Source organism: Argiope bruennichi, chromosome 8 (genome assembly GCF_947563725.1).
Source record: "Argiope bruennichi chromosome 8, qqArgBrue1.1, whole genome shotgun sequence".
Taxonomy (NCBI): Eukaryota; Metazoa; Arthropoda; class Arachnida; order Araneae; family Araneidae; genus Argiope; species Argiope bruennichi.
This window is the reverse complement of record NC_079158.1, coordinates 68,003,319-68,031,241: the sequence shown is the minus strand read 5'-3', so window position 1 is coordinate 68,031,241 and position 27,923 is coordinate 68,003,319. Positions and strand designations below refer to the sequence as shown.

The window sequence follows — 27,923 nt, the reverse complement described above, 5'->3', positions numbered from 1 at the left end:
TCTCTTGAAGACCTCGAACTGTGGATCCATTTCAATCTCGTGCTTTTATAACTATCCGGATTTTTTCATCAACCGAATCGGTTTGTCGTGCGGGAGCAATCTATTGCCATTTTTAGAATCCTTTTTTATTCTGAAAAAAATTCAGAGATTTTTTGAACATATTCCCGCAAACCGCATTTATTTACGACCATTACTTTTTTTATTATAATTTTTTGAAGTTTTCTCGAATTTACGTATTTCTGTATTAAATTTATTTTCAGATCAGAATATTTTAATCTATAAGATTGTTCTCTTTTTTAAACAAAAATGAATGTTTTTTTTTTTTCATTCAGACGATATAAATTTGATTGCAAATCAGACTAACTGTAGGAATGTTTAATTAATTATTATTTTTTACTTGCAGTTATTTTTTCAAGTAAAAGAAATAGAGATCCAAAGAAATCCATAGCATTTCAACCATTCAGTAAATTAATTAACATGAAAATTAGTGTATTTATATACTATTATTTATACTCAATGGCTTAATGTTGAGCACTCATTCATATATTTCTTTAATTAGGTAGAGATTATTTTTAATCAGAGGCGGCATTAGCAGGGGGGAAAGGGGGCAATTGCCCCTGGAGAGGTTCGATAATGATGACGGACCTTTTTTGTATTTTAAAGACTTTATTGTTTCTCCGCTTTCGGGAGTTGGATTGAGCCTTGCCTTTCGGCGTTGCTGCTTCGTCGATGATGTTACAAAGACTGATGGTTTTTTACATATACCGCTAGAGGGCGTTACAAGTGAGAGGCGGGGCAACATGCTTACGTAACATACTCCCGCCTTGAAATTGCACAATTTCAATATTCAGACACTATATGTATTTCACACATAACAATAAATTCGACAGAATTATTACAAAAAATGAATAAATGTAAAAACAAATTTAAAAAATACTGAAATAATTCTTAAATATAAATTTACACAAAATAGTACTGAAATGATTCTTATATATACAAATTTAGACAAATGAGTTAAAGTCTCTATATATTATTTACAATCATATACACATATAAATCCAATTAATTTTTTGGAAGTAAACATATTTGACTAATGCCTCCTTTAATAACACCATTCAAAACTCTTATTACAACAACTCTGACTAAACCATCTGAACCTTTTATTAATTCTTGAATTCTACCCAGTCTCCATTTATATGGAGGCAAATCTGGATCTTTGATTACAACCATATCATTAAGATTTACATTATTCTTAGCAAACTGCCATTTGTTTCTAAGATGTAAATTATTCAAATAATCACGTTTCCAATTTTTCCAAACTTGTTGTACTAATTTAGTTAATTTTTGCCATTTTGACAAATAATTATCTGATTTTTCAATTAATTGTGGTTCAGTAATTGAAGTTATTGGACGGCCAATTAAGAAATGTCCCGGAGTCAAAGCTGTATAATCATTAGGATCCGTAGATAAAGGTACAATAGGTCTACTATTTAGAATACCTTCGATTTCTGCAGTTAATGTTAAAAATTCTTCAAATGTCAGTTTTATAGAACCTACTGCTCTCTTTAAATGAAATTTAAAAGATTTGACACCTGATTCCCACAAGCCTCCAAAGTTAGGAGACCTTGGGGGAATAAATTTCCAATCAATACTTTCTGTAGTTAGATAATTATTTAAAGTATCATCAGGATTACTCATTAATTTTTTCAATCTTTTTAATTCTGAATTTGTTCCAACAAAATTTCCTGCGTTATCCGAATATATACATGCACATTTACCGCGTCGGGCAAAGAAGCGTTTTAAAGTTGCAATTAAAGCATTAGACGTTAGATCGGTAACTAATTCCAAATGTATGGCTTTAGTTGAGAAACAAATGAAAACTGCAATATAAATCTTTTGAAAAATACCTTTTCGTTGGCCTTTATATTTAATTAAGAATGGTCCACAAAAATCGATACCACAATTTAAAAATGGTGGGCTAGGAGTTACTCTTTCCGCTGGCAGATTTACGAATAATTGATTGCAACTTACTGGTTTATTTTTGAAGCAAACAATGCATTCATTTACTATTTTTCTAGCCAAATTTCTTCCTCCAACTGGCCAAAATTCCTGTCTGACAAGATGGAGTAAGGTTTGGGGACCTACATGTAAATACCGTTTGTGAAAAGATTCCATAATTATTTTTGTAAGTCTATGATGAGCAGGAAGAAGCTTAGGATGCTTTTCATTTTGAGTTAATGTAGATTTTTGCAAACGACCACCTACACGAAGAATATTATCCTCATCTAGAAATGGTGCTAAATTTTTAATCTTACTTTGTTTAATATGAATACCCTTTGACAAATCTTTAATTTCCTCTGAAAATTCAGAAGATTGCACCTTGCTTACCATGAAGTTGGATGCTGCTTGAATTTCCTTTATTGTTATCTTACCCTTTTTGCGTTCAGCAGAACACTTCAAATTATTAATAAATCTGAAAAGATAACTTAAAATTCGGCAAATTTTAGTATAGTTGTTACTTAAATTTAAAATATCACAAATGAAATCATTTGAAATATTAGTTAGTAAAATCAATTCACAATGAGTTTTAACTTCTTTCAGAAAATCATTATTTGCATTACAATTTACAGCATCCCTTTTATGGGGAATTTCAGACTGTAGAAATTGGGGTCCATTGAACCAAATTTGACTGTTTATCAAATTTGTTGCAGACGTTCCCCTGGAGATTAAGTCTGCTGGATTGTCTATAGATTTAATATGTCTCCAGTCATAATCTGGACACAAACTGTTAATTTTTCTAACACGATTGGAAACAAATGGTTTCAATTTTTCTGGGGGAGTTTTTATCCAGGCTAAGGTGATTGTGGAATCTGACCACATATAGACGTGATTTAATGTCACTGGTAAGATCGAAATTACCTTTGATGCAAGTCGTGCCAAAAGTAGTGCTGCTGACAGCTCCAGACGAGGTATTGTTGATTCCTTGATTGGACACACTCGCGATTTGCTGCACAAAAGACTTGTTTTTACTTCACCGGATTTATTTTTTGAGCACACATAGATGACTGCACCGTAGGCCTTATTTGAGGCATCACAGAAGCAATGTAGGTCTATGGTGGTGGGATTCTCGATTATAACACATCTTTGAATTTTTAACTGGTTCACTGCCGGTAAGTCTTTTAAGAATTTTAACCAGTCATTCAAATCGTTTTGTGGAATTGTGTCATTCCAATTTAGCCTTTGTTGCCAAAGTCTCTGAAGAAATATCTTGGCGCTGGTTATAATTGGGCTGATAAGACCCAAAGGATCAAACAGTCTTGCTATGACTGAAAGGACTTCCCGCTTTGAGTAATTGTTGTTCAAACTGACAGTCACTTCAAACGTGAAAATGTCTGATGTGGGACGCCACTGCATTCCGAGCGTTTTAACTGTTAAGTCTGGAAATTCAAAATTTAAGTTTTGATTGTTCCCTAATAATTCAGGATGGTTTGAAACCCATTTGTGAAGTTGCATGCCTCCTTTACTTAAAAGTTCTATTAACTGCTGTTGTAAAGCCTTGGTTTCTGATAAGTTATTTGAACCAGTTAAAATGTCGTCAACATAAACATCAGTAAGAAGTGCTGCAGATGCTTGAGGAAATTCACTTTTTTCTTTCTCAGCTAATGCCTTGAGTGTTCTGGTGGCTAAAAATGGAGCACATTTTGTTCCATATGTCACAGTCCGTAGTCTGTATGTTTCCACAGGAGCAAATTTATTAGGTTTCCACAGAATTTTTTGCAGGTCTCTATCTGCTTCTGCGACCAAAATTTGGCGATACATTTTCTTTATATCTGCACTAAATGCAAATTGATATGTTCGGAATCTCAAGATGATGCAAAATAGCTCCTGTTGAATTGTTCCGCCGTTCAATAAAATGGAATTAAGTGAAACTCCACTGCTAGAATTTGCAGATGCATCAAAAACGACACGCAGGGGTGTTGATGTGCTTTCTGGGCGAAACACAGCATGATGAGGAATATAATATTCACTGTTGGTAATTTCAGGAGAATCTAAAATTTTTTCCATATGATTCAACTGGAAATATTCATCCATGAAAGCCTTGTATTGTATTGCCATTGTTTTATTTTTATCTAATCTTTTCCAAAGTAAATTTAAACGTCTTTCCGCCATTTCTCTTGAATCGCCTAGTGTAGAACGTTTTTCTTCAACTATTGGTAATTTAACAACATACCTTCCGGTACTATCCCTCTTATGAGTGGAAAGAAAATGTTCCTCACTGTAAGTTTGTTCATATGTTTTTGATTCGACTGAATCATCTGTATTATCACCAGGAAAAGATTCTAAGTTAAAGAAATTTTTAACAGAATTCTCCAGATTATCATTTTTAAAAATTAATCCAGAAAAGAAATGAGAATTTCTGCCGTTGATTGTTCCAGTTACTAAATATCCGAAAACACTATTTTGTAACAAGAGTGAATTATCATATGATCTAAATTTTTCTGCCTTCAATAAATCAAAGAACAACTCGCATCCGAGTAATGCATTAATTTCACTAGGAATATGAAAAGTCTCATCCGCAAGTTTTATCTCACTTGGGAAGTTAACTTTTGAGATATCAATTTCATTAGAAGGAGTTAAATGCGTTATTTTAGGCATAATTAAAAATGCTACAGTTCTGGAAAAATCATTGTCTTCATTAAAAATGGTAGTGGTTAATTTATTTTTAACGAAGAATTCTCCTCCGTTAATACCAGAGATGGATGCATTAACCTTTTCCCGCTTCAAATCTAAAGAATTGGCCAAATCTGCAGTTATTATGTTTACCGAACTCCCTGAATCCAACAGGGCTTTTATTTTTATTTTTTGACCAAATGCGTCTTCAATAAATAACTGCGCCGTGCATAGAAGGTTTGAAGATAGTTTCGAGTTACTTGCAAGCGCTGACTCCGCCTCAGGGGTCAGTTTTTGGGGGAACCTCGACGAGCCAGACGGTTCATTGTTTACATAAAGTTGCTCCCCCGCGTCTGGGGGCGTTACCTCTGCAAGGCGCGTACTTTTAGGATCCAGATGTATCAAAGAATTATGGCCTGATTTTTGACAGCTTCGGCAGCTGAATGTGGATTTGCAGGGTGGCTTATGCAATTTCAAACAGTTCTTACAAATGTTATATTTTTCTAAAAGCTCGATTCTTTTAGAAACACTCAGTTTTAAAAATTCAGAGCATCTTTGTAAAGGATGTTCAAATTTACATAAAATACATGGCTTTGCATTACTTAGTTTATTCGCATTAAGAAGAAAGTTGTTTGGCTTATTTATTGCGCCTTGAAATTCCTTGTGGAATTTGTTACTTGTGGGGTATTTCCCTAATTGATCGAGTACCATCGCTCTTGATTCTAAAAATTGCAAGAGCTCCTTCAATGAAGGTATTTGTTTTGATTGTATGGACATTTCATATGCCTTTCTACTCTCTTTGTCAAGTCTTTCTAATATTATATTTACTAATATAGCATTTGTTAAGTCATTACATTCTAAATTCAAACCTTTTAAACCTCTTAGACTTTTATTTATTGTGTCTGTGATATTTCGTAAGCCTTTTGCGGACTCAAAATTTAATTTTTCTAGTTTTAGCATATTTCGAATGTGAATATGAACAATTGCTCGCTTATTTTCAAAGCGTTCTTCGAGAGCAGCAAACAGTGACTCAAATGTATCGTCACTTATTTCTATAAATTTAGCTTCACCACGGAGGGCAGCTTTTAAATAAAATAACTTTTGATCATTCGTTAATTCGGTATTATCGTTTATTAGACACATAAATTGATTTTTGAAATTACTGAATTCTTCCATTTTTCCGTAAAATAGCGGTAAGGGAATTTCCGGAAGTTTCGTTTTTAATTGAATATGATTCATATAAGCTTTCAAATTTGAATTTTGATCATTCATATTACGCATTACATTTTCCTTAACATTACAATTAGAGAGTAAGCATTTCAAACTTACCTCTAATTCGTTTCTTTCTTCTTCGATATCTAATATTTCTTGATCGCACTTCTGGCTAAGTGTTTCATCTTCGTCGATTTCTAAATAATCCTTGAATAAAATTTCTAATTCTTGTTTTATTTCTTCCACAATTGCCAGCTTTTGTCGACAGCTTAATATGAATTTATTTTCTTCTTCAACCGTTGAACTACTTTCAACAAACTTTTTAACACTTGTTAGTTTCGCCTTTATCCTTCCACGGATTCTATTTAACTCTTTGGCTTTTTGAGTTTTATTTTTCTCCATAGTTTCGCTAATTCGTCTCCGGATCGCTAGGACCAGAATGGAGAGGTTCGATAATGATGACGGACCTTTTTTGTATTTTAAAGACTTTATTGTTTCTCCGCTTTCGGGAGTTGGATTGAGCCTTGCCTTTCGGCGTTGCTGCTTCGTCGATGATGTTACAAAGACTGATGGTTTTTTACATATACCGCTAGAGGGCGTTACAAGTGAGAGGCGGGGCAACATGCTTACGTAACAGCCCCCCTGTCGGCAACCGCTTGCTCCCCCGTCGGTGAGGGATTGAGAGATTAGTCGGCAAAAATCTTCACTATTTCAGGATGGTTGTGAAAAGCTGTATATTCTCGAATGTAATTTTTTTTTAAATTTAAAGTTAATATGTCGAAATATTCAAGTAACGTTTAAAGCAGTTTGACTATATTTAAAAAATAATCGATTGGGTGGTAGGTCAGTAAAATACCACATTTTGTGGACAATTTTTGATCGGCCGACTATGAACGCAATATGATGAATGTCGAAGAAGTTAAATCCGCAGATTTTTAGGCTTTGATTGAAATATCGTTCATCAAGCTTATGATTGGCTTTACTTTTGGCAGTATATCCGACATGGTGAATAAAATATCGCATTCTGCCGACAATTTCTGGAAGGCCGATTATGAACTAAATCCGATGTAAGTCAGCAGATTTTAGACATCTGATTCAAATATCGTTCATTCGTTTTATAATTTGTGCTATGTTTTGTAATATACCGATAAGGCGACAGATGAATGAGATATCGCATTTTGCCAAACATTTCTGATCGGTTGACTAAGAACTCAATGCGATGGATGCCGACTATATTAAATCCGCAGATATCAGATTTAAATGTTTATTATCCAGCTTATAATTTGCTCTATATTTAGCAGAATAATTAATAAGCTGACAAGTGAATGCCTACTAATCTTTGTCTTTCGGCTAAGGTATTATTATAGCTTAAGAGAAGAAAAAAAATTATTTTCATCAAGTATTTCGATTACCTGCAAGTGGAGTTATATATTATACATGGATAGGACGATAGAGTTCTTTTCCCTAATTCAGAATTCAATGTATAACCGTGTGGAAGATTGTGATGAGCGAGGATAGAACCTGGGACCTTGTAGTTTTCTGCCGGGTAATATGACTACAATACAAAAGCGTAGCTGTTAACTGGCTTATAAGCTATTCACTACAGCAGTTCTAAAATTAATCGTATTTTTTTTATCTATCTGTTACAACCTCGGAAGGAATTTGGTAAATTTATTTTATTTATTTCATTGTGAGAATTCTCCGACTAAAATCTAGCTAATGGTTAAGCTAAATTTAATAAAACTCTCGTTTCTCTAACACTGTTGTGCAATATGCATGCTAAGAAGAGTTACATTGCTGTAGCCATATTGTGTGAATTCATGTTAATCACTGGAATAAGTAAATTGTATAACTATGAATTAAATTTATTTAATGTTAAAAATCTGTTTTTAGCAATCTAATTTACAGGCTGCAATTATTATTCTATAGAAATATTACTGACTTCAATTGACGACAAAAAATAAATATGTTTGGTATAGAAGTTTTTCAGCTACACTAAAAGAACTTATCCAAGTGTGCACTAAATTTATTAAATAAATGACTACTTAAATTCTTCAGATTCTGCATTCAGTATTAAAACTATGTTATCGGAAAACGCATTTAAAAATTTTTTCTTTTTCTTTCAATTACACATCGTGGGAAAATCTATATAATTTCAGATCTTCTAAATTTTTAATAGACTTTGGATAAAAATGATGAGTAAAACAGTTATTCATAGATTGTTTACAGATTACACATTAACCTCTTCGCATACGAATTTACTTAATTTCCGAATTAGATGGCATATCTTATTTGGGACAAATCGGGAGTTCATATTTAAGATCTATTTGTATTTTTAGTAAAATGCATTGATTTTTATTTTCTCGTATTCGTATAGGAAAAGTATAGTAATCGTCAAAAATTTTGAACTCGAGATTTTGACGAATCCCTGAATTCGAAAAGCATATTTTTAAAAAATACCTGTATATCTTTTTGTGTCAAAGATAACTGAAAAACACTGAGCTAGACGGTAGAAATTTGGTATGCCGTCTTTACACCAAATTTGCAGATTTCTATCAAATTTTGAGTAAGCTTTGCTCAGAGGAAGTCCGTTTGTACAGCTGTTCGAATATAAGTTAACACGATAATTACAAAACGAAGAGTGCTAAATCGATAAAATCCGGCACACAAATTTAACATCTTTAGTATAAATTCCTGTCAAATTATGAGCCAAATCGAATTACGTATTGACGGTCTATCGGTCTATTTTCAGAAACATGCAAGCTCGAGAATTCAAATGACTTAAATATATCGAATTTACTATGTGATTTTGTGACCTCACGTGCAGTTTTGTTTCAAATTTTGTTTTCTGTTAATTGAGAAAAACGTGCCTAAAACACAAATTCGATTTTTGGATAGTATTAGCGCATACTAGGGATCAACCGCTAAATAACTCCCCAAGGATGACACAACAAATTCTGTAAAAATGGTAAATTCACGCCAAAGTAGTAAATTTCGTAACTATTGTACGCAAATACCATTTAAGGCGTTCTCTGGCGTGACAAGCTTATTAGAGAGTGTACAAGAAAGTTTAGAACGAAAACTCCAGCTGGTTTTAATCTTAAATATACATTGAAAAACAAATACATGGGGGAATATAACTATATGTTTTTCCAAAATTAGATCTTAGGGCGAATAAATCTCAAGAATCTCATTAAAAAAAGACTCAAATATTAACAATCTTTTAATGGTCAATAAAAAAACCCGTGAAAAATTGAAATTTCCAAACATATTTTTCAAATATGTTTGTAAATTTTTAAAAATGAAAGAAAGGGCCAATATATGAGTAAAAAAAGAAGCTAAATAATACTTCTTTTAATTAAATGTAAAAATTAACTATTATAAGTTATTGTGAAGCCAAATTAGAGAAATTGTGCGTGCCCCCCTGTCGGATTTGTCTTGCCACCCCCGTCGGCAAATCTCTCCCCCCCCCTGTTTTCAATATATGCGTTAAGTGATTTCCTTAGAATTACTTAATATTCTACATTTTGCACAACATTCCGTTCAGGAAAAAACATAGTTTCGAGCCTCTAGTCCGAGAAACTGTAGCATGGTAATACATTTGGCTCAATTCGTTTGCATTTATTTGCTTTGATTGTATCGCACATTGAGAAAAAACTAATCTTTTTCTTATATTTCAATGAAGCGGTTTTTGCTCATCATGCTGTTTCGTGCAGCTTTATAATCCGATGAGTGAAATTTCGTTTAGCTAATTAACTTCCATTCCGGTAATATTTTCATAATTTAAAATTTTATTAACTGGTAAATCTTTAAATATTTAACATTTGCTTAGAGCATGAAATAAATAAAGCATTGTTTAACTGTATATAAAAATCATATGTGCGCAATATTTTTACTTTCTCGTATACGAAGTTGTGGGAAAATATTTTTATAAAATATTGTATTATAAAAAAAATTCGAACTCGAGTGATTAACTCCGCATTTTAGACTTCCACAGAAAAAAAAAAAAAAACATTTTTGGAAAATATCTGTCTGTTGGCGACAAAGATTACTTAAAAATTCTTTCAGCTTGACGGATGAAATTTGGTATACCATCTTTATTCTAAATTTGTAATTTCTATCAAATTTTCATCAAAATCGGTTTAGAGGAAGTCTGTCCGAATTTCAGCAAACACGATAACTACAAAACGAAAAGAGCTAGATTAATGAAATTCGGTACACAGATTTAAGGTTTATATTATAGACACTTAAAAAGTGAGAACTAAATCTAATATGAAGCTGACCGTCTGTCGTTCTGTATTTTCAGAAACGTGTAATTGTGATAACTCAAAAACGCAATAACTTAAACATATCAAATTATGTTAATAAGTGTGGGATTTTGTGACTACAAGTGCAGTTCTGCGACAAATTTTTGTTTAATCGGGTAAAAACAACGCATCTAAAACACAAATTCAATTCTCGGATACTATTAACCGCATTCTAATCATGATATTGTTGAAACCTTCCATTTTTTAATTGGAAGTGCGAAATGAAGTGAAAAATTATCGGTGTTGAATCACTGAAATTGAAGTTTATCAGCAAACTGAAAATCAGAATTTATCATATTTATAATTTTATACTGATCATGTGATTTTTTTTAAATCATGCAAATTTTATTATACATAGCTTTGATATATTAAGAAGACAAATGTAAGATTTGAGATTTAACATAAGCAAGAATTAGAACTGAATTTGAAGGAAATAATAACAATGTTATTAATTACTTCAACAAAAATATAAAAGGAATAATTTAGAGCAATAAATAATCATAAACAAATACAAAATTAGTTACTTTAAACTAATAAATAATGGATAATTTTATTTAAGATAATACCATATCATACTGATGTAATGTGAAATGCGAACTTAAATTTCTTTAAACACATTATTAAGCTGAAATTATTTTTCTCGCTCAAAATACATAAAAACGGATAAAACAGAAACAAAATAAAAAATAATTTATTATAAAACTTAAATTACATGATATTTATAAATTATGTATAGATTTTTTATAATTGCACAGTTGTATTGGGTTCCTTAATTATGTCATCACATAGAATTTGGACTGCTGCTAGGTTTACAGATGAAAGTGAGCTTCCCTTGTTCGGTGTTCCCTTTCTCTTTTTATTGACAAAGTCTATAAGTAATTTTACAAGACCATTCACTATTCCTAAAAATAAAAAACAAAGATATTAAGCTGGTAAAAAACAACAGCCATTGTTATTATTCAAAAATAAAAAAATACTTTTTACATATTTTTAACTGTTATTGTACTTGCAATTCTAAATTTAATCATAATCAAAGTTTTCTATGATTATTATATTTTCTATAAAATTTCCTGTTTATCAAGAGCTATTTTGCAAGTTTTTAAAATAATACAAATCAAAGCTTTCTATCAAATTTTTTTCAAAGAATCCAAGTATTGAAAAGATGTATTACTGCAAATGCAAGAAGTTAATCATCAATATTTTTTGAATATTTATCATGAGATATTGCATTATCATTGCTGTTAATTAATAAGTAAATAACATTTCAACATCTTGCAGAACTGATAAATGATGATTGTCCACAACAGCAAGGTTTCTTTAAAAGATCTATGGAAAAACAAATTTCACTTGCATTTAAAAATATATCTCTTTCATCAGAAAGTTGGGCAGTGTACCATGCATACCTTATCTTATTAAAAATTGGTGATGACAATTGATGGTGTACAATTTTACACTATCTTTGCAAGAATTTATTTCTTGATCATATTCGATAAAATAAGAATTTTGTATATGCTTTGAATCATCTGCCTATGCATTCAATAAATTAACACCTGCTTTTTACTATTTCTTTTGATTACTACAGTTGGGGATGTTTGCTTAAATATTTAACAAATATCAGCTGTTCTCTTCAATTTTTGATATAAATACAGCTTCATTGAGTTAGAATTGATAATTTATTATCATTAAAATAAGAATTTGAAAGTTAATTGTTTGAAAATGATGGAAGCAGGTTCAATTATCTGTAGCCATTAATGTTATGTTTTTAATTATTTTTCCTTTAAACATTAAATTATAATTTGAGTGTAAAAAGAATAAACATTTATCCTTGCATAAAAATAAGTAGCATATTAATTAAAACTATCTGTAAATAGTTGATTAAATTTAAATAATTTTATTTTGTTTAAAAAGTGCATCTGTATTTATAATTTTTTTAAATTTAAATGTTATTATTATGTATTTCAATAATAAATATTTATTTTGGATGAAAAAAATTAAAAACATATTAATTAAGAGTATTTGTAAATTTTTTATTGAATAAAAGTTATTAAAAAAGAAAAAAAAAATTCCAGCCAGGTTCGAACCCTGACCTTCCACAAACGAGACGGTTACCTAGACAACCATGCCATCGGGATGGGAGTCAAGTTATCAGTATATAAGCTTTACCAAAAGTTTGAGGATCATTTTCTCGAAATTGACTGGCCATTGTGTTAATATTTTCATGAATGAACATTCTAAATGTATACTGTCATTATACTGTATCTCATCTCGGTCTTAGATTTTAACCCCGTGCCCTCCCCTTGTCAGAGGAGTTTCAGCAAGTGCCTATGGAGCCTTAATTGATGAGACTGTGTCTAGTCAAGATTATGAGGCTGAGGTGGACAGCAATGACATTGATGAGCAGGTGGAAGAACAAAGCCAGAACTACTAAAGAACCTATGAAACTACATTCTGTGCTACAGCAAAATCAGCAGAGAAGATGTTGTCAGGTTTAGTTTAGTTATATTAAAGTCCCGTTTTAAAGCAACACTACGGCTATTTAAGGACAGACTTCTTAATTTTGAACCGCAGTCAGATGAAGAGGACGACATCTGAGCTGGTATCCTCCTATCCACACTACACCATACAAATGGGAAAGATTTGATCAGGATAGGAGGAAATGATAGATTTAATAGTGCAACAATTTTCCAATGAAATAAGACAGATGCTAAAAGTATGGAAAATTATTGCATAGAACATTGGAGCATCAGCCTACTAAGGCAGCATACAACACATTTTTTTAAAAATTACAATGCTATCTCTCTCTCTTTTTTTTATGCCAAATTTTGAAGTGTAGCCACAGACAACCATCTAGTAAAACAACATGCATTATAAATAATAATCTATATTATTATAAATTTGTCTGAGTATTTTTCAGAATGTAACACATTTTTCTATATCATATGGTTTCTCAAAGAGAAATTGTTTCAGACAAAAAGTAAGATTTGGGAATCAATTATACCCATTAAGTGAGGTTCCACTGTAATTGCAGAGATTTGCATATCATCCTTTTTACTGTTACTATTTAATCTAAAAAAGAAAAAATAATGCCATAACTATAGGATGACAAAAAGTCTAGGACATCTGATCTAAGAAGTAATAATTATATAGGAACACAATACTCTGTCTTCTAGGACTGAAAGGTCTTTTACTGAAAAATCTAGGTCTTTTATTTAAAAATTTAACAGAAGCCTCATAATATTTGGTATGAAGCTCAGCATAACAGTGGAAATTTCAGCTATTTTGAGTAGCAGAATCAGTTCCTCTCCCATTTTCAACTCAATTTTAATATTCAACTCAAATGCATGTTATTAATGCATAAATAAATTAAAATGCATGGATAAAGTATTATTACATTTTCAGAAAAATGATTAAAAAAATTTAATACATTCTTTTTTAACCTAAAAGCTATTAAATACAAATAATTAATGCTTGGAGGGTTAAATTACTCATCTTTAAAACCAAAGTATTATCTGAATTAAAAATAGATTTTATTCAATTATCATTATTAAGCAATGGACTAAATACTTTCATTAACTCAAGAATCAATGAAGAATTTCATGGTTATAAATGCACAATATTTGACTATTATTTTAGTATCTTTAATAGTACTTGCTTTCCAGTGTATTAAAACTGTAAAATTATAGGAAGATTATACACACAATTTGATTATTAGTAATGTCAGAAAAATTACTAAATAGAATGAAGAAAGCAAATTACCAGAAGTTGCAAATACTCCTCCAATAATACCACACAAACGAACAAGAAATCTCCAAGTTGAGTGTTTATCCACAGTAACTTTTACTTTGACAAAAGACATGTCGTATTTGAAATAAATTCCAGGTACTCCATGACTTCCAGAGTGGTGATTTATAGGACGAGACTATCAATGAACAAACAATGATATAAATTAAATAACTGAAATAGGGGAGATTTGACAATTACTCATATAAACTATGAAATATAATTTTTAACACATAAAAAAATATTTTCGAAATAAACTTGCTAAGCCAAATTTTATAAAAAAACCTGCTGAGAGAAAAATCAAATACCAGGGACCCAGACTCCAAAGTGACCCAGTAATCCTTTCTTATTCTGTTGCAGAATAAGAAGGGATTACTGAGAAAGTGGTAGGAGTGAAAGGCATCCAGACTTTTGCCTACTAGCTTAGATCAGTATGGACCAGCTTATATAGCAGAAAATTTAAAATCAAAATTTACTAATATAGGGTAGGTAAGTTAATTTAATAATGTATAAATTATCTTCTAATGCAACATAGGAACAAAATTTATGCATTCATTTTTGATATTAGAATACTAGATGTGGCACATTTCAATAAAATTAATCCATTTAATTCTTATCCTTTTTACTAAAGATAAAGCAGAATACATGTCTGCTAGTGATGTACAGGATAAACTATTTGATCTAAAGCATCCAAATATGGCATAAACATATTTTGAAAGACAAAAATGTGCAACTCATGAGTAATTTTTTAGAATTTTTAATTAGAATTTAATTTCAATTAATGAAAAATTAAATATGACTTTGATGTTTTATTATGATAACTTATGAAAATATTATTTTTACAATATTTTAGAAAAAAAAATTTCTTTCTAATGCTATCAATTTTATTGATTTTCCTAAATTATGACAATTTTTTAAAACATAAGGTAATCTAAATATGCATATATTTACAACAAATATTTTACATTGTTGAAATGAATTTTAAAAGTTTTCACTGTTTCACCAAATTTTCTTCTTCTTTTGCTAAAAACTAAAGAAGAAGGATTCTATTTAATATCTGTAGATAGAAATAAGAAGATGAAATGCTAGACAGATTTATTTTTAATGACATGGGACTTAATTCGTTTGAAAGACTCATGTATGTAATAAACAGAACAGATTGAAAGTTTATTAAAATGAAATAGCTGCAATGTTTATCACAATTTGATAAGTAAAAATACTTAGTTTAAAAAATCGTGAGCATCAAGTTATGGACAAAAGTATAACTTGATATTAAATACAATCAATACTACTAGTGAATTAGCTCATCATAGGTGGCTAATAAGATATAATTAAACAAAACCAGATACTAACAAACCAAAGTTCTTTGCTCTTCTAATACTTCTACTGAAAATTTGCACAAAAATAATGGAATAAAGGTATTTCCCCCTTATTATCAATATTATATATAGTACTGTGCTTTAAAACTTTCACAACTATTTTTGAATTTGTTTACTTTAAAAAAAAATAAAAAATAACATAAATGAAGGAAAATAATCAGTAGTATTTAAAAATCATATAGCAGTGAGAAATTTTAAAACAAATGACTAATCTTGTTTGATAATATATACATAAAAAAATGTTTTTTAAATAATGAAGCAAGCTCATTTTAATATAGATTTTGACGCTGTTAATATGTTATGTAAATCTGAAGCAAAAATAACTTGAAGACAAGGAAATAAAAACCAAACAATATTTTTCAAAATTAAAAATAAATAGCTGAAAGTCCAAATATTTCAACAGATACCTCTCTCCCAAGTAAGAGCAACACATCTTATATTATCTTCAACTTGAAATTTCACAAAAATAGTTATTCCTTTTTTTATTTATGTAAACCATTACAAGGCTTATGTTTTTAAATTAATGGTCAACATTTAATTGTCATAGACTTATATCATAAATTATCACAAAATTCCTGAAAAGTTGATTGAAAATATTATATTTGGATTATGAAAATATACTCTGCTATTCAGAGTATATTAATCATAATTAATTAATATCAACTACTAATTTTATCCCATTATGTGCAAAGCACATATTTAAATTCAATAGAAATCCCTAAATCAATTATTCTGAAAAGGAGTTAGCAATGTGCCTTATATTACCCCCACAACACAATCCTCTTCCTTCTCCCCAGAAAAGATTAAGACGAATGGAAGAACTACAAACAAATGATAATAAATCATTTCAACAAATAATAAAATAATCTATACCTGTTCGGTTACTGAATACTGATAAGTACTCTGTTTCCTGTTATTGTGGATAATTTCAGTTGGAACAACTTTTAAATAGTATTGGTACATATGGAAATCTAAAATCAAACATGAGACATTAGAAAACTTTGATAAAAAAATAGATGAATATAATAAAATAATAAGCAGAACATTTTTCAGTGTAATCAAGTGCAATTTTAAAAAAGTTAATACATCTTGGGTATCTAATTAGGACAAATCTGGTGATAAGACAGATACCTTTAATAAATTCAGATGATTTTCCAATTTCAACTTCACTCCAGAAAATAATAGAAAAATATTAAAAACTTAGTCTAGTCTTTATTATGAATATGGAAAGAATTAAAATTTATTTTATAATCTAACCGTTTTTCACGACCAGCTTATTTACCCAAAGTTTTACTTTTCAGGTTGTTAATGAAAAATATGGAATGAATAATTGAAACACATCAATTCGATTAAATCAGTTTATTGCAAATTAAAATGTGAATATATTACAAAATAAAAGTGGAAGTGAAAATTCTACTATGGAGTTAAAAGTATGCAGGTGTATGTCTCAATGAATGCATTTTAATTCCAAAATAATATTTAAAGATAATGTTTAGATAGAGTAATACATTGAATTAAAAAAAAATATTATTAAGGGCAAAACTGCATGGAAATAAAATTGATATCATTAAAAAGGTAATTTTTTGAGCCTTATGATAATATTAACAGTTTTGTAAGATAATTGTCTTAGAAGATATGAATAGCAATTTCCATAAGCAAGTCATAATGATAACAAACAGACGGTGGTTAAGCCTATTTTTGTGGCCAATTAAACTTTTTGCTTGAAGCTTCTTTCTTTTACTTTTATATCTTCTTCCCTCTTGGCTAAATAGAATTTTTGATGACATGGCAAACACTTTCCAGAACATTTCTAATAATATTTTGGAGCTCCATTAAATAGCTAAGTGAAATGCTCAATTTAATGCAGTTGTAAAAACATTCAATTAAACAGTCTGAAATTTGTATGATAGTTTGTTTGCATTTGAAAATAAACAATAAAAATGACTTCTTTGCAATGTCTGTTAGAGTTATATATATATATTGATATGCACAATGATTAACAAGTTATAATGAACTGAATAACCAATTTATAGGAAAGAAATAAACATCAGTTATTTAATATAAATATACAATGATATAAGTATAAATATATATAAGTATAAATTTCAAATTAAGTAATATGGCAGAAAAAAATAAAAAAATTTTAAAAGCAAAAATTTTATTTCACAGAAATGTCAAGTTACATTAAAAATTCAAATAATGAAAATTGTAACATTATAAAAATATTGAAAAAACTCACTAGTAGGAGCAATTTTTTCATCTCCTTCTAGAGGATCAAATACTCCTGCTGTTGGTTCACCGAAGGAAAATCTTTCAATTCTATGGGAAAAATTATAATCTGAAAGTAAATTTGTAATGTAATATTCCATATGCATGCAATGAAAAAAAAAAAGAAAAAAAAAGAATAAAAATACTAAATATACAGAGCATAATAACTTGGATGTTTAAACAAATAATATCTATAAAGTCAAATTATTGTAACATATTGTTTGATATAGATAACACAATTGTATTCAATCGAGGCTTATGCGATATAAGTAGTGATTGATTATGATGCGATTGTGAGTGTGTGTATGAGTAAAGAGTTCTGTAGCTTTTAATCCTTAATAGCACAATCATCTATATTTTTTGCATCACTTTTAACCACTCAAATCATTAAAATCACATACAAAGTACTCCAATTTATAGTACACTGCAGAATATGTTTTACTCTTTTTAATTTTTAAAATAAGAGTTTAGTCATTTGTGTTGTTACAGAAATAGCCAAGATTGGGAACAATTAATTTATTATATTAAATCTATCTATAGCTGTGCTAGATATTTTTAAAATAAGAATATAATTATAGATTTTTTAGTTCAACCAGATTTTTCAACTGTAATAAATTATCAAAAAAAAAAAAATAGTATTAAATTATTAGTAAGTACAATAAAGAAGGATTTTCAATTAATTTTTATTTACCCTCAATTATCTTTCACTTCTTAATTGCAGAGGCAATTTTTTTTCCAAGGAAAAAAGTTAAAATTTTGATGTTTTTGATACTGCACTTCAATCATTTTAAAAATGTGGAGAAAGGGGAGGGGGGGGGGGGAGAGAAAGGAACTTAATTTTCTGCTTTAGTATTTTCTGGTGTTTGTCTTGAAGTTTGAAAATGTTAAATGGTAAATATGTTAAACTATTGCTGATTTAATAATTAGAGATTTCTCTATCTTACAAGCTGACATCTCTTAGCTGCAGTTTCCCAATGTCAGAATATTAGCCACCAACATTTTATAATATTCAGATAATGCATACAACAATGCTTTTTTTTTAAACATGGCTTTTGTATTTATATTTAGATTTAATTTATTAAAAAATATCAGCAATGGTATATAATTACCCGAATCTTTTAAGAAAGCTGAAATATGTGCATGTCCAGCAGGATGAGGAATATGCCTGAAATAATAAAATTACAGAAGAGCCGCATTTGAATTCTAATCACATGTAAACATATAAAACAAGAAAAATTCAAAGGAATAACAAAGAATGTTTTTAGGACAGTATTTATTATACTTTAAATATTATTAAATCTTAGTAATTTAAAGGTCATTCCTACATATTAATTTAAAGTTTTGATCATTATTTCTTCTGTTAGGAATGCAATATGATCTATCAAAATCTGAAATATCCATTTTAATTTTTATATTAATATAGATATTTCAGGATATACATTAAACAACAATATTATGGATATTATATTAAACAACTTAATAATAACTTTGGAGCATTAACCTCAGCAATTAAACATATTAATAATTACCAATTCGAAAATAAAAACAAATTTTATTTCAAAAACTAAATATATGCAAAACATAATAAATTCATAATATAAATAGTTTGATGTGGAACATTTTTTAAAAATCATTTTTTACTATTAAGAACATTTTTATGAAAATTCAAAAACTAATCTACATATTCAATAGCATGAGGAACCCAGGTAATTTTTTTGGGGGGCGGGGCTTATCAGTATTAAAAAAAAAAAGAAAAAAAAAAAAAAAAAAAGAACATATTAAATTTTTTTTAAAATTCCCATTATTACTGGAAATACAAATGGCAGCACACTGAAATGAATTTTTCATTATGATATTAATTTTATACTTAAAATAGCCAGATTTTTTTTTATTTGAATCTGAAATTTTAAAAAAATTCTCAGATAACTATTCTGACACAATCAATTGATCATATTCTACCAATATTATTAAATTCTATCATGATATTTATAATTTTACATAAAATTCAAATTCTTTTCTAAACATATCGAAATGGATGCCTGTGTGGGTGCTTCAATGGCAATACCATTTACATATTAATATCTCTGAATGAAAAGTGCAATTTAGTGCAAAAAGCATGTTTAATGAATCAAATATACAAAATCTCTTTATGTGAGAAGCACATGGTATTGTTTCGAGTTTTATGAAATTTCATTTGAAATAATGAGGTATTTTTTTTATTTGATAATCAATGTTTTAATTCTTAGTTAATATTTGCATAAAATGGTGCATATTTTTTTAAAAATTAGAAAGTATTACATTTAGTTTAGAATAATTTTAGGGCAATATATAAAATCATGTATTTTTAAAATATTTTATATTTTTTTGGAAATAAACAAAAATAATTATGCACCAAAAATATTCATATTATTGTTATTGTCGAAAGAAAAATTACATAATCATCTCCTAAAATTTTCTTAAAACTGATTGTTCCAGATAGGTAGCGTCCCTAAATGGGAGCTATTTTAATTTTTAACCTTTTCCTGTGTATGGAAAGTGTTAAAAGTCTCCACAACAAAATACTTTCTAAAATATAATTCAGATGTCAAATTAGCACTACTTAAAAATTAATGGTAACTTTGAAAAAAAAAAAAATCTAACATGTAATATATTTAGCCTTTTAAAATTATTTTTAAAAATAGATAATCGTAAATTTTTCAATTTTGATTTTAAACTATTAGTTAACTTTTTCTATTTAAACATGTAAATAAAAAAAGACTTATTTTTATTAGAAAACACACACACACACACACACACACACACACACACACACACACACACACACACACACACACACACACACACACACACACACACACACACACACACACACACACACAATTTAAACTTTTTTTGAATTTTATTAATGCAATATGAATATTAAGTTCAAAAACCATAATATAAATCATTTTATACAAACATACAAAAATTTTAAATGAAATAAAGCTAATATTTAAAAAAATTTTATAAATCATTTTTTAAACAAGAATATGTAGATTCATTTTTAAAGATTACTTTTAAAGAAATATTAGAATAAGAGAAATTAAAACTGAATTACTTTCCAGCAGTTATATGGAAGTTTCCAGAAACTTTATTTACAATTAAGGATCCACGCAGCCTGCAAGCATCAGGTTTCCCAACAGGAACATCATTTCTATATAATATTAAAATTTTTAATTTAACCTTATATTAAATTCAAATAATTCATTTTAATAATTCAAAACCAACATTTAAATGGTTAATTTTTTGAACATTTAACAAAAGAATAATTTATCATGAAAAGTATAAATAAAATATAATTTAAATCTTATTAAATTACTAATATAAATTTGTTTTTTAAATAATTTAGATCAATAATTTAAAAAAAAAAGGGAAAAGTTTAGGAATGATTTTTATCAATTAAAAGTAGTTAAATGTTTTTCGTACAAGCCAGAATTCAATGAGATATTTTAAACATTCTAGTTTAGTTACTATCTCTTTTAAATATTAACAATATATTTTCTATATTTCTCTTTTAAATGCTTACCATGTTAAATGCTAAAATTAAAAAAAAAAAAAAAAAAGTGAGTACAGTCTGTTTTTTTCTTGAAAAAGCAATCAGTGACATTAAAAAGTATTTACTGAAAATTGATAGGACATCATTTACCGATTGAAAATTATTTTCACTAAACTAAAAAAGAAAGCTGATCATTGCTGGCAGATTTAAAAAAATAATTCATATATTTATAAAATATATTTTAATACATTCAAAATAATATAAATACATACGTATTATTATTGCTTCATATGTCATAAAATTATATATATATAAAGGCATGTAAATTCAACACCTACCCTGTAGGTAAGCCTTTTAAAATATTTGAATATCCTTCTTTCCATATTAAATCTTGAATAGCATGATATTCTTCTCTGATGTACAAATTTATTTTTTGCATTGTATCCCACTGTGCTCGATGAGGTGGTGATAACTCAAAATGAGTTAATTCTTCTTCAAGTTCTCCAAAAGACTGTGTATTTTGATTAGTAACATCCAGTATATCTGCACCAATTTCTAAAATATTAAGAGCAAACAATTAATCAAACAGATATAATACAAAACTGTTCAACACAGGAAAGCAAATACGCACAATACAGGCTCACCGAAGATCTTACATTCACACATTCTTTACCATTTTCAGATGATTCCTAAGAAGTACTTAACCTATTATAATGATTGGTTCAACTTCAGAAAATTTCTTTTTCATATTTTCTGAAATCCCAATCATCCTTTGTTTAAACATTTATATACATATATAGATATGTTTATGTATGCACAGCATTTTTCATTTGCTATTTAGTAATATGCAAATTATAGTGTAAATCTAGTAAATTCATACAAGGTTGGTAGAAATTTGTATTTCCACATCAATTCTTTACAGATGAAGACAGAAAGATACTTTAAATTTAGATAAAAAATTGTCTCATTAAAATGAAAGACCTTAATATTGAAAGTTTTTCAATAACTGGAATTTTACAGAAGTCAGGAGTTTGAAAATCATTTTTCAATCCCTAATTTCTATTACTTTTTAAACACAGCCTGACACCTCTTTGAAAAGCTGTGACCAGTTGCATTTTTTCCTGTCATCATAATCCGCACCCTTTTTAAATAAGAGGAGAAAATAAATCAGAGGAATCTTTTTCTAATAACTGGAAAAAAGGAATCAACCTAAATTTCTAGCTTATTAATAGGAGCTGTTTTTAAATCACAATCTTTGTATTTTGTAATTGTATTGTATAACAACAACAAAAAATTAATGAGAAATAATATACTGTTCCTAATTTTCATCAAAAATTTATGATATAAAAAAAAAATTCTCATCAAAGCTTTTACAAGAACTTAAAAACATATATTACTTGAAATATAAACTTAAAAACATAATTCTTTTTGATAAAAAGAAAACACACACACATGATATCATAATTTCTTTTTGACATTATGAGAAAAACATTTAAAAATTTACCACAAGAGTTGTAATCTAAAAAGATCAATGCCAGGATTTGACAAGTTTAGAAATCAGAGTTTCAAATAAATGAAAAATAATTTTCTAATAAATAAAAAAAATCTTACCCTGGATTTCTTGTTAAATCTTTGAACAAAAATTATTATAAAAACATGATGAATTTAATAAGAAATTGAAAAAATGAATTATTATATTTATAATACACTACACTAAATGTTTATGTTTTATGGAATACAAATACTATTATTCACAACATTTTATAATCAATATCTCACATTACACAGTGATATAAAGGCTAAACTTGTAATTTCCAAGCTGTAGTCATTTTTTAAAAAAATCCTAAATTCCTGATAATAATTATATTGTATTACGTATTGATATGTCACAAAATCTATCCTTAGAAAGTTTAATCTAAAATTTGAAATGGATTTAAAATTTTAGAGCAAAGACTATTTGCTAAATTTCATTAATCAAACTCAATACTTTTTTAAAATTATGGTGTTAACATAAGCATGGACAAATACAAACTCATTCTAAAAATAATTTTTTTCCCACTCAGGAAAATCTACAGCATTCTAACACATTTTGCATATCAGAGTTTAAAAGTAATTTATTGTTGTCTTATAATTTTTCAATAATTCTTATAAATGAAAACACCATATATTTTAAAAACTTTTAAATGATACTTGAGTTGCAATTACAAGATAGATATAACAACAGATTTCATGCAAAAATTCATTGGACTTAGTTAATAAATCTGTAATATTTTTTTTTTTTTTTTTGCAAAGTCAGGGATTGCATAAAACTCATGTTAAAACACTGTATTGAATTTAATATATCACTCCTTTTAAAAAATTCAATTAAAGGTTAAAAAAAAAGATCTGAAAATGCAATTTGTTTACAAAATAAATTAAGATAAGAATAATTAAACAACTGCCGATTAGACTTGCAATTTTAATATTTTCATTATTTTCTTACTACAGCATTAATTTGAACACATAATTTAAACTGATGCATTTCATAAATACTTAAAACTAAAATAACATAAAATAGTTAAAAATCTAAATAGCTCCCATTCTACCGCACATGGAAGCATTCTTATAAATTTAAATAAAAAATATTTTTGATAAGAATTGAAATAAAAATCTACTGAATACTAAAGCTACATATAGTAGATGATCAGTTAATAAGCAATTCAGTGAGAAAATAAATCCATTAAATACTTTGTTAAAAAAATAATTCTGTTTTAGGTAGTGAATAATATCTTGCAGCACAAACACAAAAGAAGCAGCCCTACAAGTTAAAACTGTATTACTACTTTTTATTGTTATGATGAGAGATGAACAATGAAAATGAGATGATAAACAAGGCTGTCAGGAGAAGAAAATAAAAAGTACCAAATGGGGAAAAAAAAAAAAAAAAAAAATGCAAACAGTGAAATGAATGAATGAATAAATAAAAGATATGTGAATTTTTAATACACTATTGAATGGTTTCCTGAATAAAATATGACAAACAAGATTTTCTATAGTATTCAGTTGGTTCATGTACTCAGAAATTTTAAATGTCTTTTGTTATTCTCATAATATACACATGGATGGCAATTATTTTATATAAATAAATGCAAGTAGTTATATAATTTCAAATTTAGTTTTTAAAAATGCAATTAAGGTGATGATCAATCAATAGGCACATATATAATGAATATTGTTTATAAAATTATTTTGTTTATTAACAATTAGTTACTGAATAAAATAAAAATTTTATACATGAATCTCTTTTTTACATTTAAATTTCTTTTTTAAAAATATTCAATGTATTTGGTTTTATAAGATAAAAAATTCTTCAATTATAAACATACTTACTAGAGCAAGGCATGGCCACTGTAAGATCTACATTTATTTTCAGCTTACTAGAAAAGCAAAAAATTAAATTAGTTTATTTAGACTAAAAACACTGCAAAATTGTAAAAGATTAACATTGAATTTAATTCCTTTTTCTTTAAAACACTTACCTATCAATATCATGATCAACACTATATTCAAATTTAAGCTGACTTGAACTGTAATAACGAATTTCTGTGTAAACAAGTATTATGATGACAATAAAGCTCAAAATTGATACTGTAAAAAAAAAGATTGCAGCAATTAAATATTAATCAATATATTTTTATTCGAGGATATGACACAAAATAAATAAAACTCAAATGTTAAAAAAAAAAAAAAATTAGAAGTTAATAACATTATACAGTTACTTTTGGACTAAGGAATTTTAGGCAGCAACACACAGTATTCATACACAGAACAAAATTCTGAAGACCAACAACATATATTATAGCAACATACCTTGCTAAGTTAGATTTAAGTTCTTGAAACATATAAGAAGACTCTTTTCAATAAGTTAATAAATATTAGAATTATAAAGGAAATTATATAATGTATCATGCTCATGATTAATTTATAATCTTTCCATAACAGAAATGAACACACTGTTAATTACCAGAAAATATTAAATTTAGGAATATTCTTCTTGAAATAAAAATGGCCTATTTGGCTCCTTCATATATATATATATATATATATATATATATATATATATATATATATATATATATATATATATATATATATATATATATATATATAGTTGCTTTTCACATGAAATGAAGGGGAAAAAAATAAATAAGATTTCAATTTCTTTATTTCAGTTTCCCAGAGTTAAACATATATTTTCTTTCTGCATCTCAGCCATATTAGTCATGGTATAAAATTGTCTAAACATTACATTAAAGCAATTATTTGATTTATTTTCACATCCTGTGATAAAAATGCATAATTAATAATTAGCCATTAAATTACAAATATTTTTATCTTTTTCTTTTCGTAGGTACAGTTCTACCTGGAACCATAACAAGACTTAATCTTGTTCCATATTAACCAATATTAAATGTGCACAAATTGAATGATAGTATTCAGATCTCACACACATACAAAAAGGAAACATTTTATCTTGCAAAAACAAACAGTTGCTTGGGAACTTAGAGAGTCTTGTGCAATCATATCTTTTGTAGACCTCCCCTCACAAGTCAATTCTGATGACAAAGATAAAATTTAAGTTTGAAAGAAGGATAGTGGAGAAGAACATTGATTTAATCAGATATTAATTTTTTTATCTGAAATTTAGAATGTATTAAAAATTCTGACTGATTGAGCTGAAAGGAAAATTCAATATATATGTGTGTGTGCATGCCCCCTGTGTATTAATTTTAAAGTAGTTATGATGTAAAAATAATTCCCTAGTCACTCCATCCTCACTGAAACTTTGGAGTTGCCCAGTCTTTTAATTTTCCTATGGAATCAAAACATCGATGCTTGAACATTCTTTCTAAAACTATACAGGATCAATGCTCTTTCTTTCATTTTTTCTGCTTAACTACTAGGGTTGCCACTCTACTTCCACTATGGTTTGGTAAAAAAGTCTTGACAAAAGTTGAAAACATGAGTATATGTATAAAATTCTAAAGAATAAAAAGTGTTAAAATCAATGACTATTCCTCCAATCCACATTTTTCAAATATATATATTCCTTTCCTATGGGAATATAAAATGAATTTGCAAAACCTTATTGATGAAATGATGAAATCTCATGATAAATGAATTAAATTTATTTAAATAATTTTTTACAGCAGATACATGATTATCCTGATATCTATTTTAACATAAATTATAAGCATTTCTAATAATTTTAGCTTAATTTCTGAAGCAGAATTGGATAATTTTTGTAAGTTAAAAAAAACAGAAAATAGGTCTTTAAAACTAAATTAGTTTAATATTTTCCTTGATATTCAATTTTAAATAAATACCTGTTCCACCAGAAGTAGTTGGTTGGGTATATTCTTCTTGGACTTTAGGAAAAATATCTAGATTTTCAACATGCTTTAATCTGCGCCGCATTTTCTATCAATGAAGAAATAAATAATAGTTTTGTTTAAATGGCAAATGCTGTAAAACAAACTAAACATTTTTAGAGATTTATCAGATGATTTAGCATAAAGACATATAAACTTAAAATTACTGAAAAACTCAATTTAGATGTGAAGTAGAATATGTATTTAAAATAATAATAATAATAATAATAATAAACATTTATGAATATTCCAATCTATTAAATTAATGATTCAACTTTTTATCATAAAATTGCGTCTCTGATTCAACAATCATGAAAACATACAAACATCATTTTGATGTTTATAATCAATTTTGAAGAGATAATTACAAAGAAACAGAAAACCAATGAAGTAAATTTGGAATAACAATTAAACCTGCGTCTAAAAGCATTTTGAAAAACAAATACAAAGGGTATAAATTAACCATTATAATTAATAAAGGATAATTATTAAGTGCATAAAAATATTGTTATAAAAAATTCAATCATTATCAACATTATTGCAGAAAGATTATTAACAACATCACATATACAAAATTAGTATTACATTAGAAAACTTTGAAAATGAAAATAGAAAGTCAGCAGGGATTTTCTGAAGAAATTTTTCTAAAACCAACTAATATTACCAAAGAATCCTTCAACTGCACGTAAATTATAGCCTAAACAAATAGAGAAAAATTTTCAAACAAAGGGATGTAAGAAATTATTTTCTGTCCAAGTAATTTTATTTTTGTATTAAATATTTGCTTAATCAATTCAGTTTTCGGCAAATTAAATTAATTTTTTATAGATAAGTAATAATGCAGGTGATATTATTTAATGTTAATAATAAATAGTATTATTAACACTCGAAGTAAATATTTTCTGGAATTGTGCGTTCTTATCATTAATTATTTTTTAAACAATATTTTAAATATTATATTAGGATTGATATATTAAAGTAAAGTCAGTCAAAGTCACATTAATAAATCATAAAGAGAAAATTATGTTAAAAACTTACTTTGATTTTATTCCTTAAAAGCTCTAATTTCGAAACTAACTACTTTAAAATAAAATGACTACTTAAAATATTTCATAATTTTATTTAACAGACCAAGTTTATGCTTTTACTTTTTTAAAAGAAAAAATATTTTTCTATAAGCCACAATATTATATTTATGAAAACTCATCAAAAATTTCATCTTTCAAAACCTTTCAGTTTTGAAATGCCGATGAAACGAATACAATCTTACCTTCATTTCAATTACTTTTACGAATAAAATCATTCGCAGAAGAATTACCGCATGAGATTCCCGAAAGAATGCCAATCATAATCAGGATTT

The 27,923-nt window shown here is 27.7% G+C and overlaps 1 protein-coding gene across 2 annotated transcripts; it reads right to left on the bottom strand.

The window, feature by feature from the left end:
* Positions 1-10,861: 10,861 nt before the first annotated feature.
* LOC129981221 (endoplasmic reticulum-Golgi intermediate compartment protein 2-like) lies at positions 10,862-27,895 on the bottom strand. Of its 2 annotated transcripts, none has more exons than XM_056091970.1 (11): positions 27,834-27,895; positions 26,519-26,612; positions 24,671-24,779; positions 24,522-24,568; positions 21,491-21,707; positions 20,715-20,810; positions 18,727-18,782; positions 17,589-17,687; positions 16,223-16,320; positions 13,947-14,109; positions 10,862-11,092 (listed from the first exon to the last, which is right to left on the bottom strand). In XM_056091970.1, the coding sequence occupies exons 1-11, from the start codon at positions 27,864-27,866 to the stop codon at positions 10,932-10,934; spliced, it is 1,173 nt and encodes a 390-aa protein (XP_055947945.1). In that variant the 5' UTR covers positions 27,867-27,895; the 3' UTR covers positions 10,862-10,931. The 2 variants fall into 2 exon arrangements, with proteins under 2 accessions (XP_055947945.1, XP_055947946.1); XM_056091971.1 differs by lacking the exon at positions 27,834-27,895 and adding an exon at positions 27,603-27,818.
* Between the last annotated feature and the right edge of the window lie 28 nt (positions 27,896-27,923).

What these genes read in the sequence shown, in the direction of transcription:
- LOC129981221 (XM_056091970.1), bottom strand. Translation starts at nt 27,866, where the DNA reads ATGATTTTATTCGTAAAAGTAATTGAAATGAAG. An exon ending in TTAAAAGGCTTACCTACAGG is followed by an intron (nt 20,811 to 21,490) that starts GTAGGTGTTGAA and finishes AATATTATATAG; the next exon opens with AAATGATGTTCCTGTTGGGA. An exon ending in TTCCATATAACTGCTGGAAA is followed by an intron (nt 18,783 to 20,714) that starts GTAATTCAGTTT and finishes TTATTATTTCAG; the next exon opens with GCATATTCCTCATCCTGCTG.